Below are 16,675 nucleotides of genomic sequence, written 5' to 3'. Positions count from 1 at the left end.
GGGGGGGGGGGGGGGGGGGGGGGTTGGGGGGGGGGGGAGCCACTTGTTGCTCGGGACATGCGATTGCCCCCCCCCCCCTCCCACCCACCAGCGCACCAAACCCTTAGCCGACTAAATCATGCCATTCCGCCCTTTAGACCGTCCCACCCTATTCTTTAGGAGCTTTAAGGCAATGCAGCGCGGTGCACGGCAAGAGGATATTTCGAATTAGTTGGGCGTAAGGCTTTGTTTGAAAAGTATTTTAGAAATAAATTATTCGAGCTACTTCGGCTGCCGCTTCGTATCGTTATAATCCGTTATTACGAGCTATCCGTCAATTAATTTATCGTAATTGACGTCACTGACTGACTGCACCGCGTGATACATCATCAAGAGACCAGAGTCTCTAAGCGGTGGCTACAAGGATTATTGCGATTATCAGCTGCGATTATCAGATCGAAAAGTAGACTAGAACGAAGATCGAAGAGCGCGAGAAATGCGAGATGAGAAGAAAAGAGACGATGATAAGGAGCAGAGACGACTCCAAGTGCGTAAAGCAATACCCACCGCATAGAGGAGCGAGCGATCAGCTGGTATCGCGTTACGTGCCTGCCGTCTCGATATCGCGAATTTGACCTTGACGGGCCATTGCCGGTCGCTCGTTAGGCGCGAATCGCTGCTCGTCGTGGGCTCGGAGGCTCGAGTTCATCGCGTCCAGTTACGGCTGCGCTACTCAACGGGCGCCGATTTTACGGATATCCACGTGGTGGCTGGAAATCCCGGGAGGGATTTTTTTCGAGAGGGGACCAGGCGGCTGGACTGACCTTGAGACGCGAGACGATAAGGCGACGCGACTTGGCGCGACAAGCCGAGTGCTCGGAAACCGGTACCCGAGTATTTGTTTCCTGGCGTCGTTCGTTCGGCGTTGGATATGGCTGCGACCAATGGGCCGGATAGGAGTCGGGAGACCGTGAAGGGAAAGAGCGATATTTACGAAATTGTTCGCGTATGAAAAGAAAACGAGAATTTCCATTAGCATTTATTGCTTTGGAAAGAAGTGTATACGAAGGTGTCCAAGATTTTACGCATTGGGGATACTGGTGTTCAAAATTCAAGATTAAAGCATTAAACAACAACGTTTATTAAACGGAAAATAGCACTCTATGATGATAAAGTTATTCCTATCATAATGCTACAAAATGAAAATACAATTTTTATTATACGGAAGGCAAATAAGAAAGTAGCCTTTTCCAATGAGAAATGCCGTAATTACGTCAAGCGCTTGCAAGCCTTAAATTTATATTCCCAATTAAGGGGAAAAAATCTAAACATTAAATTGTATTAATAAAGTGAAGTTTTAAAAGTAACTTTGTAATGAAAGATGCGGCAATAACGTCAAACGCTTCCAAGATTTAAATTTGCATTCCTAATTAAAGTCAAAAATCTAAATATCATGTTGTATTAAAAAAGAAAAGAATTTTTGTAGTCAAGTTTTGTAATACGACAATTCATATTATATATATAATTATGAAAATTTTTTAATTTCCTAATACATTGACTATGATTTTCTCTGTTCGTAGAGCATGAATTACACGTTTGCATGTCACTTTATTAGTTTGGAGTATTTAATAATATCTACTACTTCACAGCTTTTTAATCTAATTAAATTTAATATTATTGCTCTCTCTCTCTCTCTCTCTCTCTCTCTCTCTCTCTCTATCTATCTATCTATCTATCTATCTATCTCTATTAATCTTAATTCACCTTTAAGTTATGATATGGAAACTGTGTAAATATTAATGTTTTTAAATCAACTGGATGAACATATAATAATAATATATATTTCAATTGTATTAAAATTGTAAGATATAAAATTTTACAAAAACGGGCTTAAGTATTTCTTTCTCTTTGAATGTAATTATACTCAAATTATCGTTAATTGATTAATTATTTTTTTTTTCCTTCAAATGAACCAAGCACAAAAATTCGACAGTAATGTGTGATACATTTGTCACAATCATTCTACATTATGCACGTTATACACTTTCTTAACTGACGTACCAATTGTACGTTTATTAATACTTTTTATCAAAACATTCCATTAAATATAATAATGTACTTTAATATAAGGCAAAATATTATTCCATTATTCTATTTCTGTTTTATTCGGTTTTATTAGACATTTAATCACAACATTACAATGAGCATCGAACTAATTTAGCATAACATTTTTCAAGTTTTAAAATCCTAGACTTCTAAACATCGTACAACTTCTTAGCTACACTTACTATTAAACAAGTTTTAATTTAAAGCTTTTCAACATTTTACCTACTAATTATTTAAAACGAAAGTAATATTACAGTAACTGACTGCTGCACACACGTATATACCGCTCCACGTAGCTACTCGTTATACTTTTTTACCAGCAATCTAGACATTTAAAAAGAATTCAACTTTAAAAACTCCAAGATGTCGAATGTCTTATATTTTTCAACAGCCAACGGATGGTAGTAGTAGAGGCTTAGTGAATAATGAGAAAGAAGGCGGAAAAGCTCAAAAGGACACGTTCTTATTCGCATGATAAGTGAAACTCGCACAGCGATAATAAAAAAGAAAAGTCAGAGCTGCTGGGAGAAAAGTAGGCGTTAGACGGGCCGTTATTAAACGCGGCGTTAGATTATCGCCGATAAGAAATTCCAGGCAAAGCTAATATCGGGGGCGACCGAAGCAACTGCCGTAAAGTCTCTTCTTCTTCTGCTTGATCCTCGGACCGAGAGGTTAAAAAGCGCGATGTAAGAAGCCCCGAGAGCGAGGAGTCGATACCGGCTATACCGATGCAAAGAAGGACAACCGCGATCCTCCAAGTCGACACTTACGCGAGCCTTTACCCTCCATGTAGCTGCCGTTCATCTGCACGTCGCCGAGACCCTGGGAGCTCTGGGAGCTGCTTGACTCGTCATCGTCATCGTTGCCGATGGGCATCATAACGGAGCCTCCACCGCCACCGCCACCGCCACCGCCACCGCCACCGCCACCGCCACCGCCACCGCCGCTGCCGCTGCCGCCACCGCCACCGTCACCGCCACCGCCATTGCCCACTCCACTGCCGTTGCTCAGGGCGTTCAGGCCAATCGGGTGGTTCGTCCGGGGACTCAAGCGCGCGTTCAGAGCCATCGACAGGGGGGAAGTGCCGGTCGAATGTCGCCGTGATTTACGTCTTTCGTGCGAGTCCACCAGGGATTTCCGGTTGCGCAGCGTCTTCCTGCGAATAGTTCATAGATAAGTTACTCTCACCTTGACGTTGCTGAACATTGAAGAACAATTTGTTTCAATGTCGACTTCCCGGTCGGCTGTTGTAACAAAATACAATTTTTCTTGGCGTCGCTCGCACACTCTGAGCGATCTCATTCGGCCTTCGCAATTAATTTCAAGAATTGCGCGAGCTATCGCACTTTAACAATTGACTTTATAATCCATACAGAAACATCGTAATTTTAATGCAAATTTGGCAATCCTTACAACAAATGAAACGAATACGTAGGCTATTCTCAATTGCCTAAGAATCTCCAACTATTTCAACACTTTCGTAGCTATTCGTAGTAAATGTTCAACTATACGTTAAATAAGATCAATTCATAAAATTAGATATAAAAATATAAAGAATAATGATAACACGCGACAGTTATCTGTGCTTATGTTAATCTTCTTGCAATATTACATCGCAGATACTTTCATAACTTCCAAACACTATCTAAATACTTTATAGCGGTATTTTCGTGAAATCAGATAAACGAGTCTATTAGCGTCTGAATAAACTAAAATAGTTTGTTTAAACCTCTCGAATGCTCCATTAAAGGCAGGATTATCATCGAGAAAGCCCGCAGGATGGAGATGATTACTAACGCGAATGAAATTTGGGACCGCGCGGAGGCTGCGATTCAATAATTAAACGCACGATAATAATCAGCGACGCACCTGATGTTATCGTCGAGCTGCCTGATCGGCGAATCCCGGTCGTTGCCATCCTCGTGATGCAGAACCGCTTCGTAAATTTGAAATTGCCTGAGCAGGTCGAGATCCGTGCCTTGTTTCGTCATGTAGCGTTGTATTATGGTCTCGATGCCCTGCTCCTCGAGGCAGTCGACCTGATCGTAATAAGTGTCCTGGTCCGGTATGCCGTTAAGACACTTGTTAACGAGGGTCGTTGCGTAGATGAGGAGTTCCGTATCAGCGGCGTCGTAGTCTTTGAGCAGCTTCATTACGTTCGTCCAGGGTATCATGCCGCGCGAGGTGTCTACGGAGCGGATCGCCCGCACCAGCAGCAGACTATTCGTCTCGATGTATTCGACAAAGACCAGAAGGAGCTTCAGGGCTGTCTTCACTACCAGCCGGAAGCGGCTCGCTATCAGACTGTACAACCATTGGACGGTTTGACCATGTTCCATAACCCCGTTCATACCGTCCACGTACAGCATCACCTGACCGAGAGCTGCAAGAGAGAGGATTTTCATTTTTATTGGATGCTAGAATACGGAAACGCTTTAATGATTTTAATGGACTAGAATTTTCTTTCGACTCTTCTCTTTAATAGATATCCCCTCTGTATTTCAGATAAATCCTTAAAACTATGTATTTGCAGGACCGCTTGTTTAAACGCAATTTAAAATCAGAATTTCATTGGACAAAATAATCCTATTACAATTATAAAATTATAAATTGTTAAGCTTTGAAAATTCCGGATTCTTAGTCTCAAGATATAATCGCCTTAAAATTCTGAATAACGAATTAAAAAATTGACTTTTTTACTAGCCATATTAACTTATCTATTTTGCATTGTTTATACATATAAACTTTCTAATAATTTCACTTAATACGGATATTTACATATAGTGCTATTTAATTATAATTTAATACTCTTTGTTTATTAGTGTAAAAGTAAAGGGGTGTAATAAGATTTTGTATGTTTTCGTTCAAAGACGTTGCCGAAATAAGATGCTGTTAAGTGCTGCTCAAGTTGAGTAAACTTCAGGGCGCGGGTATTCTAATATTCCCAAAATATTCTTCAAACACTCTTTAACATTTCGCCGTACGTAAAGTCACTCTCTCCATTATTTCCTTGATCTTGAATATACGAAACGGCAGCATACAATAGCTCTCTGGCTTTTTCAAGAAGTAGCTTAAGGGTTTAAGAGAAAAAAAGGGGAGAAAAATCTAAAAGAAACATCTCCACGGTTCAATCGGCTAGAAATTTCCGGTTAATCGGTCGAGTGGTCCCGAGACGATTTTAATTCCCTTAGGAATCGCGAGCTCGCGAGCGCCTGATTAGTTGGTTCTTCTTTACTCTCGCCGAGCGCAAATAGACGAAAAAAAAAAAAAAAAAAAAAAAAAAAAAAAAAAAATCGAGGCAAATATAGGCAAAAGTAGGATATAGAAAAGTTTGGGGATATTTTGGTAAAAGTAATTATGAGAACCAATCATAAGGACTTTTTTCCTTTCCCCTTTCGTCACCGAGTTAATTTCAATTCAGACTTTATTTTCCATCCCTCCGAGGGGAATGATAAATAATTTTATTTCAATTTATGATTTTTTCGTTTTTATTTTATTACATAACTGCGTCATTTAATGTCAACGGTGTTTTGAATTTTGCACTTTGAATTATAGAAAAATTCCTTATATTTGAAGATCAAAGTAATCCTCGTTTAATGCAGACAGCCGTGACAAACATGTCAATATTTATGAATCTTACAATCAATAATATTCCTCTTAAGTGGAATAGTTTTTTTAAACTTTGAACTATTTATAGATATTACAATCTCATCTTTGTTAAGAAGTAAGCAGCTACTTATTATAAAAACCTTTCATATAATTACCTTTTCTTTTTAATTTTTATCAATCTTTGAAGCTTTTATTGGAGCTTTTATTCATTATGTTATTAGCATATTCCAAACAATGATTTTACCTAAGCTTATATATATATATATATATATATATATATATAGATTATTCTGGCGCGACTTGAATTTCCCGTTCGATTTTTGGAACTCCCAATACCCAAATTTATATATTTTTTAAAAATAACATTTACTCGATGTTTTAATCATGTAGACTACTCTATATGCATTAATCCGTCTATCTATCTTTACATATTAAGCTCATTTCAATAATTACAGTTGCCTTTCTTTCAACCAAGCTCTTGACAATAAAAACATTCCTTCGATGTTTTTTATGATTCTTTCAAATAATCGTATCCCTTTAATAAGAAAAAATACGTGAAAAGCTGAGGTGCCAGCCAATACAAAAACACACCTATTCAATGTGTTCAATGTCCGCACGAATAATTGACAGTCATCTTCCAATGTTTATATTCATTTTTCTCTCTAAATCTACGTTAATCATAATACAAGGAGATTGTGATGTGGTAGGCCAGAGCCAGCGAAGCACGTTAGCGCATTAATTAAGCCCTTTATCTTTACAGCAAAAGGGCGCTAAAGCAGCCGCGACACAATTGAAAAGCACGCGCGGCTGTGAGGGACATCGATACTAATTTGATTTAACGTAGCGTAATTTAGGAGTCGGGTAATGATAACGGCCGAGTCTCATCCTTGCTCGCGGCTTCCAGCGTTTTACATAGATGAAACCTGCTAGGACGATTTGCGGCGATGGGCTGGGGCGGGGGGGGGGGGCAGCACACGTCTTAAGCGACGTTTATGGCTCGGTGCGTAGTGGCACCTCTCCCTCGTTTATATTTGGTCGCGATGCCGGACTAATGGAAGTCAAAGAGAATGACAGGAAGGGTCACCCGCACGTAAAAGAGAAAAGTAGGAAGGGAAGGTGAATACGTTAACCTATTGGCGTTCGCGCGCCATAGGTGATAGATGGCTTGAGGCGAGGACGAGTAACGCGAGCGTCGACTAAAAAATGCGAATAATTTATAAATCTTTGCCCAACTATTAAACAATTCCACGGCTGTCAAGCGATTTTTTCATCAAGTGCAATACATTGATATAACATATGACTGTTCATCATTCTTCCCTCTATTCTCGCGCGTCTACTCATCCTTAGCGAATTCTTTCCATCGCTAATATTAATTTAATTACGAAGATAAAGAGCAGGGAAGGTAAGATTATCGGACCGATGAACGAATTTCAATTTATCCCGAGTCAATATGTTCCTCCTGTGGAACATTATGAAGCTTCCAATCGACCCGCACAAGTAAAATTCGACAAAACTTGGATCCGCGAAAGTGCCTCGAGGTTAATGGAGCATGAAATCTTGAAGAGAGCCCAAGTAACCGGCGACCACTCGCGCCATCAATTGTCAAGTATCGGGATTCGCTCGGGCTCGACTTGACGCGACGACAATATATATATTTTTGCAAAATAGATAGGCGCGACGTTGACACGGACGCTCGAGTTACGCCCTCATTAGTTACAACCGCAGCGAGATAACGAGGCGGGGCATTAGCGCGCGTCCGCGCATGATTATCGATAAGATTACGGGAGATATCCGGCCGCTAACGAGGTCCGGCGACGCGGCGTCTGCTTCCAAGGGGACGCGACTTCCGTCAAACGCTCGTCACCGTCGCCCACGAGCACCTCGGCCGTACCCGCGACGCCGCTTATTGTCGCCGCACTTGTAGCTCGTTAGGTCCGACGACTTTGTCGGCGCGTCCTCGTCCCATCGAGGAAGAAAAAAAACATTCTGCGAACGAGGCTTTTTCTAGATCTATGACCCGGCACTCGATGATTATTGCGATTGGTGCGAGCATTGTAAGAAATCAACTCGCTCGCGCGCCTCGCGAGATGACGCCCTTGGTTTACCATGGCAATTTCAACGTCTCATTATCTCGTCCATTATTTTCTTCTCCCATTGTCTGCAATGTGCCGAGTGTTTAATCCATAAAATAATAGATAACGAAAGACATCTTTCGACCTCGACTTTTTATCGCTCATCATTGCTATTATTTATTCGCATACAGTGTAGTATTGAGAAATATTGGGATTATCCTACAGCACGGCCTGTAATTCCTTTTTAATGGCTTTCCCTAGCGGATCGGGTAAGAAAAACTCATAATTTATCCCGATAATGTTGCGATAAACGAGTAGCAATTTGATAAACATTGGTTGCAGCCTTATCGACTACGTTTTATCTCAACTACATTGATCAATATCATTTCGTATGAGCATAGCGAATAAATAACGTCTCGATACCGATATTGACACTGTTAAAATTAGTTTAACGCCGGTGAGCCGAAATTAATAGACTATTACTGTTCGTTGCATCTCTGCTAAATTTCACTAACATATAATTACCAGCAATAACTTCGCGCGAAATTTAGGAGATAACGTAGCAAAAGTATATTTCAGCTCGACGAGAGCAAAACAAACTCTTCCTCGGCCGTAAAATCTCGGCGCGTAACGGCGGCGCCTCACCCTCGTCCTTGACGCTCCTTCGCTGCCAAAGAGCAGCGCATCCTTATCACGCGGAAATTCTCGCGCTCCTACCCGCCAATTTTGCGTCGTTCCAAAGTAATACCGACTCATCCTCGTTTACATGCACGCAGCCACACACACGTACACGCGCGCGCGCGCACACACACACGCACACGCACGCACGCACGCACGCACGCACGCACGCACGCGCGGGCCGAGTCGTGCAATTACACTTAGCATGCAAACGATCGGCAAAATCGGGTCGGACGAACGAGTTACGTCGCGCTCCTTCCCCCCAATTCCCGTTCTCCACAATCACTTCGGTTACCACGTGGCCTTCTGGGAATTTTCGCTCCCGATATGACTCCACCGACAGGACGCTACTCATCACCAAGTACATTTCGCATATGCCGTTTACGAATTAATTGCGCAAAGACGTTCCTACTTTTTATCACATACAATAGCTACCAGACTATGGAAGTCTTTTTCGTGCTTCTATTGACGACTAATAATAAACAACATCTTTTTATTGCAGCTTCACTTTCTTTCTCTCAAATGTCTCATTATTATAATTATTAGTATGGCTAATTAATCAATGGATCGCGTAAGAAAGTAAAAATTACTCTTAAATGTAAAAGAGCGATAATAACGTGTTAACCGAAACGACTGGAATTATTCTCTTAAATCCTATATAATAGCGCGAGTGAAAGAGACAAAATCATTAGATACTCATTATTTATGCACGCTTACGTAACAGTACCGTGGACTAGCATTAACGTTCATCAGTGATTATTATAAATGATTACGAAGTCATATGGAATAGCCGACAGTAGCCGTTGGTATTTCATTGCTATTGCCGAGAACTTTCGTCAAGATCTTTCTCTTACATAGTTAGGAAAATATACAGAATGCATTATTACAGTAAATATACGTTTCGTCTAATGCTATACATAAAACGTATTTTATAGGAAGAAAGGATTAAATACAAAAGTTCGGGGCAATATATGATAGACCTGATTTAGGTATCATAATTCAGATAAATGAAACGCAAAATTAATATTGTATTATAGCTTCATCTCTTAATATCAAATTAATCATCAGGTTGTTGGCACGTTTGAAAAACTTTCTTATATTATACCTGCCGAGCCGAGGAAGATTATAAGAAAACAACATTACAAAAATTACCAAAAGGTCTGGGACCTACGAATAAAAAGAGCTGCAAAATAAATGAAAATAAAAGAAGGCCAAGCGTTAATAATAGGAAGAGGCGGTTATGAGAAGATCGAGCTTATTCTCGAGCGGGAGGCGGTACTCCAACGACTCTACGGATACCTCCATCCTATCTATAAATCGCCTATCTAAAGACTTTATAGGAAGGGGTCCAAAAGCATACTTACTCACTCGTATATGTGCAGGCATATTCCTATACTCATTATCATATAATAACGTTGGTAAATGCGGGCGCGCGCGCGCGCGCCCTCTCGCATCCCGTATTGGATTTACAAGTATGTGCACTCACACTTACCGCGAAGTATGTAATTTTGGTAATTTTGGTCGGCCTCGTTACCGACCTTGATGAGACACGCCAATCCATCGTTTTGTACAAACTCGTGCACCAGGTCCTTGTCCTCCTGCAACAAGATAAGTCAGGAATGTCGTTGGTCAGTACACGTTGAGTACATTGTCAACTTTACTATGGACATGTATGTATGCGTAAATGTTATGTGTTTAAGAATGCATGTACATATATTGAGCCTACATTTATTGTCAATTATGACTCTGCATTTATGATGGACGATCCTTACGAAACTATTAACTATCAATATAAGTTAGTATGTAACGACTGTTTATGCATTTTATAAAATTTCATTTAGTCAATTTATTCGAAGATTAATTATTAAACAATTCCATTAATCACTGATCCATTAAATTACAATATTGAAATTGATATGTTAATTATACCACGAATCGATTTTTATGAATAATTATTAAATTGATTGAATATGGCTTATAAGTAACAATACTTTTTAAATAAATTCAACATTTTTAAGTTAACAACGAAATCTATCCGCTTGTTAACGTAATCATACATTAAAAAAACATTATCGATAAATAATCGCACATACACAGATTTATCTACTGTAAATAAATAAATAAATAAATAAATAAATAAATAAATAAATATATATATATATATATATTTATTTATTTATTGCGCACGGGAAGGTGTGCGACTATAGGAAGTTTAAACTACTAACGCATATCCAATACATTTTCAGTAATTAGTAATATAATAAAGTCTAATTAATGTTGAATAATATCAAAAACTAAAGTCATAGAAAATATTTTACAGTTAATTAAACCAAGCATGTATTCCCAAGTAAATTGATCTTCATTTCTATTTGGTCACTCCAAAGTCCATTAATTCATAAGTTAATAAATATTCTACATAAAATAAGATTGTTTCTCTCGATGTTAAATGATCGTTCTCTCTAAAATTTGACTCTTGCTTCTCTTATTCACGGCTGGTATTGCGTTATTAATTAGCACTCGTGGAATTCATATCAAACGGTGGACCGATCCTCCCCAAAAACTTCCGCTAGCCCTGAAGGAGAATTCCGGGGCGTTTCTACCGTGAAGTGGAACAGTGCTTTGTACGCTCGATGTAATCAATTTGGCTTCACAACTTCACCCAACGATCCAGATTTATAGGAAAATCGGAGATATATCTCGTCCATGCTCTTTGTCCGTCCTTTTCTCTTGCTCTCTTTCTCCTGCCCTCCGCCCCAAACACCGCTCTCTCGCTCGTCCTTCCTATCTCTGTCGAGTGAGAAGAACAAGTGAGACAATTGATGCACGAGTTGCAGCTGCGGGCTGTACCTACAGTCTCTCCCCCCCCCTCTCTCTCTATCTCCCCCCGCCCCCTCACTCTATCTCTATCTGTCTTTCTGAATTCCCACTTTCTTTTATATACTTCGTTGAGTTATGCGTAAATGGATATAGTTAAGAGTTTTCAGTCAACAAACCGTGAGGTCATCCTATAACAACGATGAAATCATTACTATTTCCCTCTTTCTCCACTTTCTTCAATTCCTAATCTATTTAATTAATTCAATAGACTTGGCCATTTTATTTATTAATCTAAATTCACATTGCTTTCTAATTAGTTTATTTTAAAATTTCAGATTGTTCAGTATTTGGAACAAGTGTTATTTCGTGTGATTCTCTATTTGTCCATATTTAATGTTGAAATACTGTGAGGAACAAACGTTTAATTTTCGTGCATTTTCTGCATATCTAAGCCACTATTCAATTAATCAAATGTAATCCGATAAGTGACGGCTACTCCCCTAAGTATCATAAAAAATGATTGAATTAAAAGATTTTTAAGTATTTATTTATTGTATTAGTAATTTTCTATTTTTTGAATTTCAATAAACTTGATATTCCTTTACAATAATATTTGATCTCTAGTAACGTTTTATCTCAAAGATTTGATCAATGTACTTGAAAACTTTTGAAAAAAAGAAAAAAAAAATGGTCTTGTCATTAACGTGTAAAGTGATTTAATAGAAAATTTTTCGTTAATGTTTAATCTCCGATTCGAAAATTGTGACTCTTGTCATATAGTATATATTACCTATCAGCCAGTAAACGTCGTACCAACTTTTAAAAGCCGGATCTAATGAAAACGAAATCGGTCAGGAGTGCCCTAAGATTCATAGCTTTGCTTCATGAAATCCTTCTTCCCACGTCGGCGCACATCCGAGTGACTCGTTTCACTGAAGCCCCTTAACGTTTACCAGACAAGCAGTACAATTTTCAGGTCTCACTGAGTGGCAATTCAAACTTCAATGGCAAATAGGATTAGTCGCGGCCTCCTACATATACATCTATTTCAATTGTCGATGTAATGGAAAATTCTCTGATTTCGAATAAATCGCGAATCATCTAAATTAGAATTTATCTCCGTGGATTAAGAATTGGATTCTACGGTCGTGTCGAAAAATGCATTAGCAACTTGCTCAACTGAAACGTAAGGTATAAATTCGAACAAGATAAAAGCACGTCGAAGATGTCATAATTTGCAAATAAGGTGATATGCAATAGTAATAAGCAATTTAGCCGATGGCTGCCGACGACTTTCCAACGATTTTTGCATTAATGCATATATGACTGGGAATTTTTTTTTTTCTAATGAAAAGTTGTACAAACTCTTGTTGCATTAAAATTATATAATGGAAAGGTACGGGCAATAATAATAATGATAAGCTACGAATTTATTAAATTAATGCTTGAAAATTATTTTCACTATGAATTTTTGCAATTATAAGCCAGACGCCATATTTCAGATTAAAAATCAAATTGTACATTTTGGTAAATAATATATTATCCTTCGTTTATAAATAATGTACCCATATTATTATTTTTAAACATTAGTATAGTTATTTAATAAACAATTATTTGATGAGAAACTTCAAACAATGAAAATAATTCCTATTCACTCAAACAATATGAATTATCACTATTTATTTTATATCAATATTTATTCATATTGTCAAGTATTATTTCTATATAGAACCCATGTTCCATGTATATATATATATATATATATATATATGAAAGAATTGAAAGTGCTTATGACACTTGTTATAAATGTTATTTGTCAAATTTATATATTTATGATTAATTTTTCATATACATATATACCAAATAATTATAAAAACATTTTAAAATTTTACAATTATATGCAACGTTTAATTTTATTTTAATTATACGCCCGATAACAAAATGAGATATTAAAACGACATTTTATCCTCCAAACAGATTGTCGGGCTCGCAGGCAACGGGCGGTTCGCCCCATTATTACTAGAAAATAATAAGAGCCGACACCCAATACAAAAGCTGTTGCACCGACATTGTTATACGACATCCAAATAAAGAAAGAACAACCGATGTACCTGAAGTCTTCTTCAAACGAAATGCACTCACTGCACCCACTGTCCTTGAACCAATTTCTTTCGCGATAAGCAAGTCACGTCGCCTCGTTGCCGACTCTACAGTCGCAATACAACGTGTGAAGGTACAAAGTGCTCTATAACATTTGGCACTCCTCGTAATAATTTTTTTTGTTTTCGTCTCTTGGCTTGATGAAGCCAACTTTTCGTTTCTCTCGAACTTTTGAAATCAAACAAGTAAATCAAACTTCGACCTTTTCCGAGTCCTTTCCTCTTTAATCGGGAATTGTATAAACGAACATAATTATTAATAAATAAAATAACACAACTTCCTACAATTTTAACTATTAAAAGTTTTATTCTTTTTTTTTTCTTTTTTTACTTCACGTAGTGATTACGAAACTTAATATTTTAAAAATAATTTAATGTTTCAGTCTCATATTATTGTTATTATTATTTGCTAAATATTGGATACGCGCTGGCAGCTAATAAATATACAACGATTATTCCATTGAGCCGAAACATTGTCTTGCAATGTTTAACATCTATTCTTGTGCACAAAATAATTTGAATTTCATTGTAATTTGTATTTATGACAGAGAATCGTTACATTTATATATTTAAAAAATCATAAAATATGTTCTACGTCATAAAATATTCTATGCTGAATCCTGTATACTCAATATATTAAATATATTAAACTTTATTAAATGCTTACAAAATTAATTATGAGATTTTTTATAACAATGGTGAAAAAAGAGTGATATATTTAAATCTTCATTCAAAATCTATTTATGCAAATAGAAATGATTAAATCTTATTTTTTAATTAAAAATTACAAAATAATGTCAATTTTTTAAGCTTATAACTACGGCGTTCAACGATAACAATAGAAAATGGCATTCAAACACATGAATCCGATAATAAATATTTCGACCTTCGGATGTGCCTTAGTTAATAATAAATTGAATACTACAATCTTCATAGTGCAATAATCAATTTGTTTAAAAGTAAATAAGCAAATACTTTTTCTACCTTACGCTACATTTCAGCCTATCTATTAACTTAATACTTTAAGTTACTTAAAGTAGGACTTAAGCACTTCATTATTAATCTATTATATAGCAATTTTTAAATTATACAATTTTATTTAATTAAGTGAACACGTGTTTATGAATTAATGATGTATTAATTATGATGTTTAGTAAAATAAAATTTATCATCGTGTATATTATGAATATACAAAAAACAATGTAAATGACACAAGTCCTACATCTTCAATATACTCATTAAATAAAACAATTCCAAGCAAGTGAATGAAATTTTGATAAAAATTAAATGTATGTTAAACAATCGTAAGTAATATGTTATGAAAATTCATATTTCTATGAAAATGTTTGTACCGATATTATATTTATATATAACATCTTTACATGGAATGTACTTATAATACATTCTTTTTAAAAATTATTATTCTAACGCTGTAATTGCATTTACGCATATATTATTTATAAATATTCCATACGACAAACACAATTCTAACATACATAATCGTACATAAATAAATGTGTATACTTTAATTGTGCTTTCATAATTTAAAAATGATTTATACGATTATAAAACGCCTGATAGTAAATTTAGCACTTACTTTTACATATTAATATCAGTGTTTATAGTTATGAAAACAATTATATAGAAGACTAATTTTTAAAACTTTATATAACCGATTGATTTTTATGAAACTATAACTATAAAAGTAAATGGATTTTTTCATAAATAGTTATTAATCAATTTGGTAAAAGAACAGAAAACAAAACTAAAATTATACAATATTTGAGAATTTGTCAAAAATCAAATTGGGGAGATTATTGCGGAATTTCATTGAAAACGAAATTCAATGTATACTATAATTTTCACGAATTCTAATAACTAAATTGAAAATTATTTGACACTATAAAATAAATGATAAGCTTAAGTAGAGCAGTTGCGTCATTATAAAAATCTTGGGCCGGACGCGACTATAAATTCAAGTCTTAAATTGTTCGAAATACGGATTGTCACATCATGAAAATGACAGTACAATAAAGATATAAAAATGCAATAAAAAGCTTAGGGAGGATAAATGGTAGATTGGAGAAAAGAAAAAATATACTATACATGTCGTAATGGAGGATGGGAATTATTAGAATTGTCACTTCAGTGCGCTGTTAACTCTTAAACCCTCTAACAAATATTTACTCGACTTGGCAAATATAAAAGGAAAGAAGAAAAAATTTGAGCTTATAAAGTCTTGTTTGCAAAAATGAGTGAAATAAAACAAAAAATTAAAGAAAATGGAGAGGCAGTAACGAGGAGAAAAAGAAAGTATGAATGATAGAAAAAGGTGGGTGTAGCGATCGATCGGCTGATGAATAAACGATCTTAGCAATAAGTCTCTTATCTTACTTTCGATTTGTATTGTCTATTTAAGTGATTTTCACATTTCAGATCAGATAGTTTATTAATGAGCCATGAATCTAATTAAATTTCTTTGCTTTTATGTAAAAATTGTAAATTTTAAATTGAATTACAGAATTAATATTCCTTTAGAAAGATTTAAGAAAAACTTATATAGTAAATAAATTAACGACTAAAGAGGAGATGCAGTGCCGAATATACAATCGATCGAGTCTCGTTATCGACATTAAGTTTTGAAAATTACAAAATAAGTTCATTCTGCACTGATGTATGAAATTATAAAATTTTATCGTTAATTAAAGGAGAAAAGTATGGCGCAATAGATAATTATATGCTTCACTTATCAAACAAACTTGGAATAAATTGAAAAGTTTTTATAGTAAATAATAAATGTTAGGTTTTGTTGAAAATTTAGAAATATGTACAGTAATTGTTGTAAATTTAGAAATACAGTCGTAAAATATATAATTTCATAATATTTCGTATGATTATTTCGCGAAGCGAAAATCGAATTGAGGCTAGAGAGTCCAGCGTTTCTTTTCTTACATCACTACGTCGCTTTTCCATTAAATAATCATTAAAGACTTTAGGCTGGTTATTCATTAAAAACCGAAACAAAAATCAAAGCAAAAAAGAGAAAAAAAAAAGAATAATTATATTAAGGAAAAAATATAAAAAAAAAAAAAAAAGGCAAAGCATGGGTTTTGCTTTACAAGGGAAGGGACACCCACTGGCAAAGTAAACAAAAAATTAAAGGATAAGAAAGCGCGTCGTCGCGCTGTAAAAATACGGCTCGAGCCTAGTGGGGAAACAGAGGCTAATGTGTATACGGGCAGATAGAGGGAAAGA

The 16,675-nt window shown here is 36.1% G+C and overlaps 1 protein-coding gene across 1 annotated transcript in view; it reads right to left on the bottom strand.

The window, feature by feature from the left end:
* Positions 1 to 16,675, bottom strand: part of Fhos (Formin homology 2 domain containing) — a 326,238-nt gene that overhangs the window by 34,761 nt on the left and 274,802 nt on the right. Inside the window, exons 8-11 of the mRNA XM_011506169.1 lie at positions 9,937 to 10,042; positions 3,955 to 4,468; positions 3,093 to 3,241; positions 2,850 to 2,972 (exon numbers count right to left, since the gene is read on the bottom strand). Coding sequence (XP_011504471.1) covers positions 2,850 to 2,972; positions 3,093 to 3,241; positions 3,955 to 4,468; positions 9,937 to 10,042 — 892 coding nt within the window. The remainder of the gene's footprint in view (positions 1 to 2,849; positions 2,973 to 3,092; positions 3,242 to 3,954; positions 4,469 to 9,936; positions 10,043 to 16,675) is intronic.

This window comes from Ceratosolen solmsi, unplaced genomic scaffold (assembly GCF_000503995.2).
Source record: "Ceratosolen solmsi marchali unplaced genomic scaffold, CerSol_1.0 scaffold7, whole genome shotgun sequence".
Taxonomy (NCBI): domain Eukaryota; kingdom Metazoa; phylum Arthropoda; class Insecta; order Hymenoptera; family Agaonidae; genus Ceratosolen; species Ceratosolen solmsi.
Note: the sequence above shows the minus strand (reverse complement) of the source record. Positions and strands in the feature narration are given on the sequence as shown.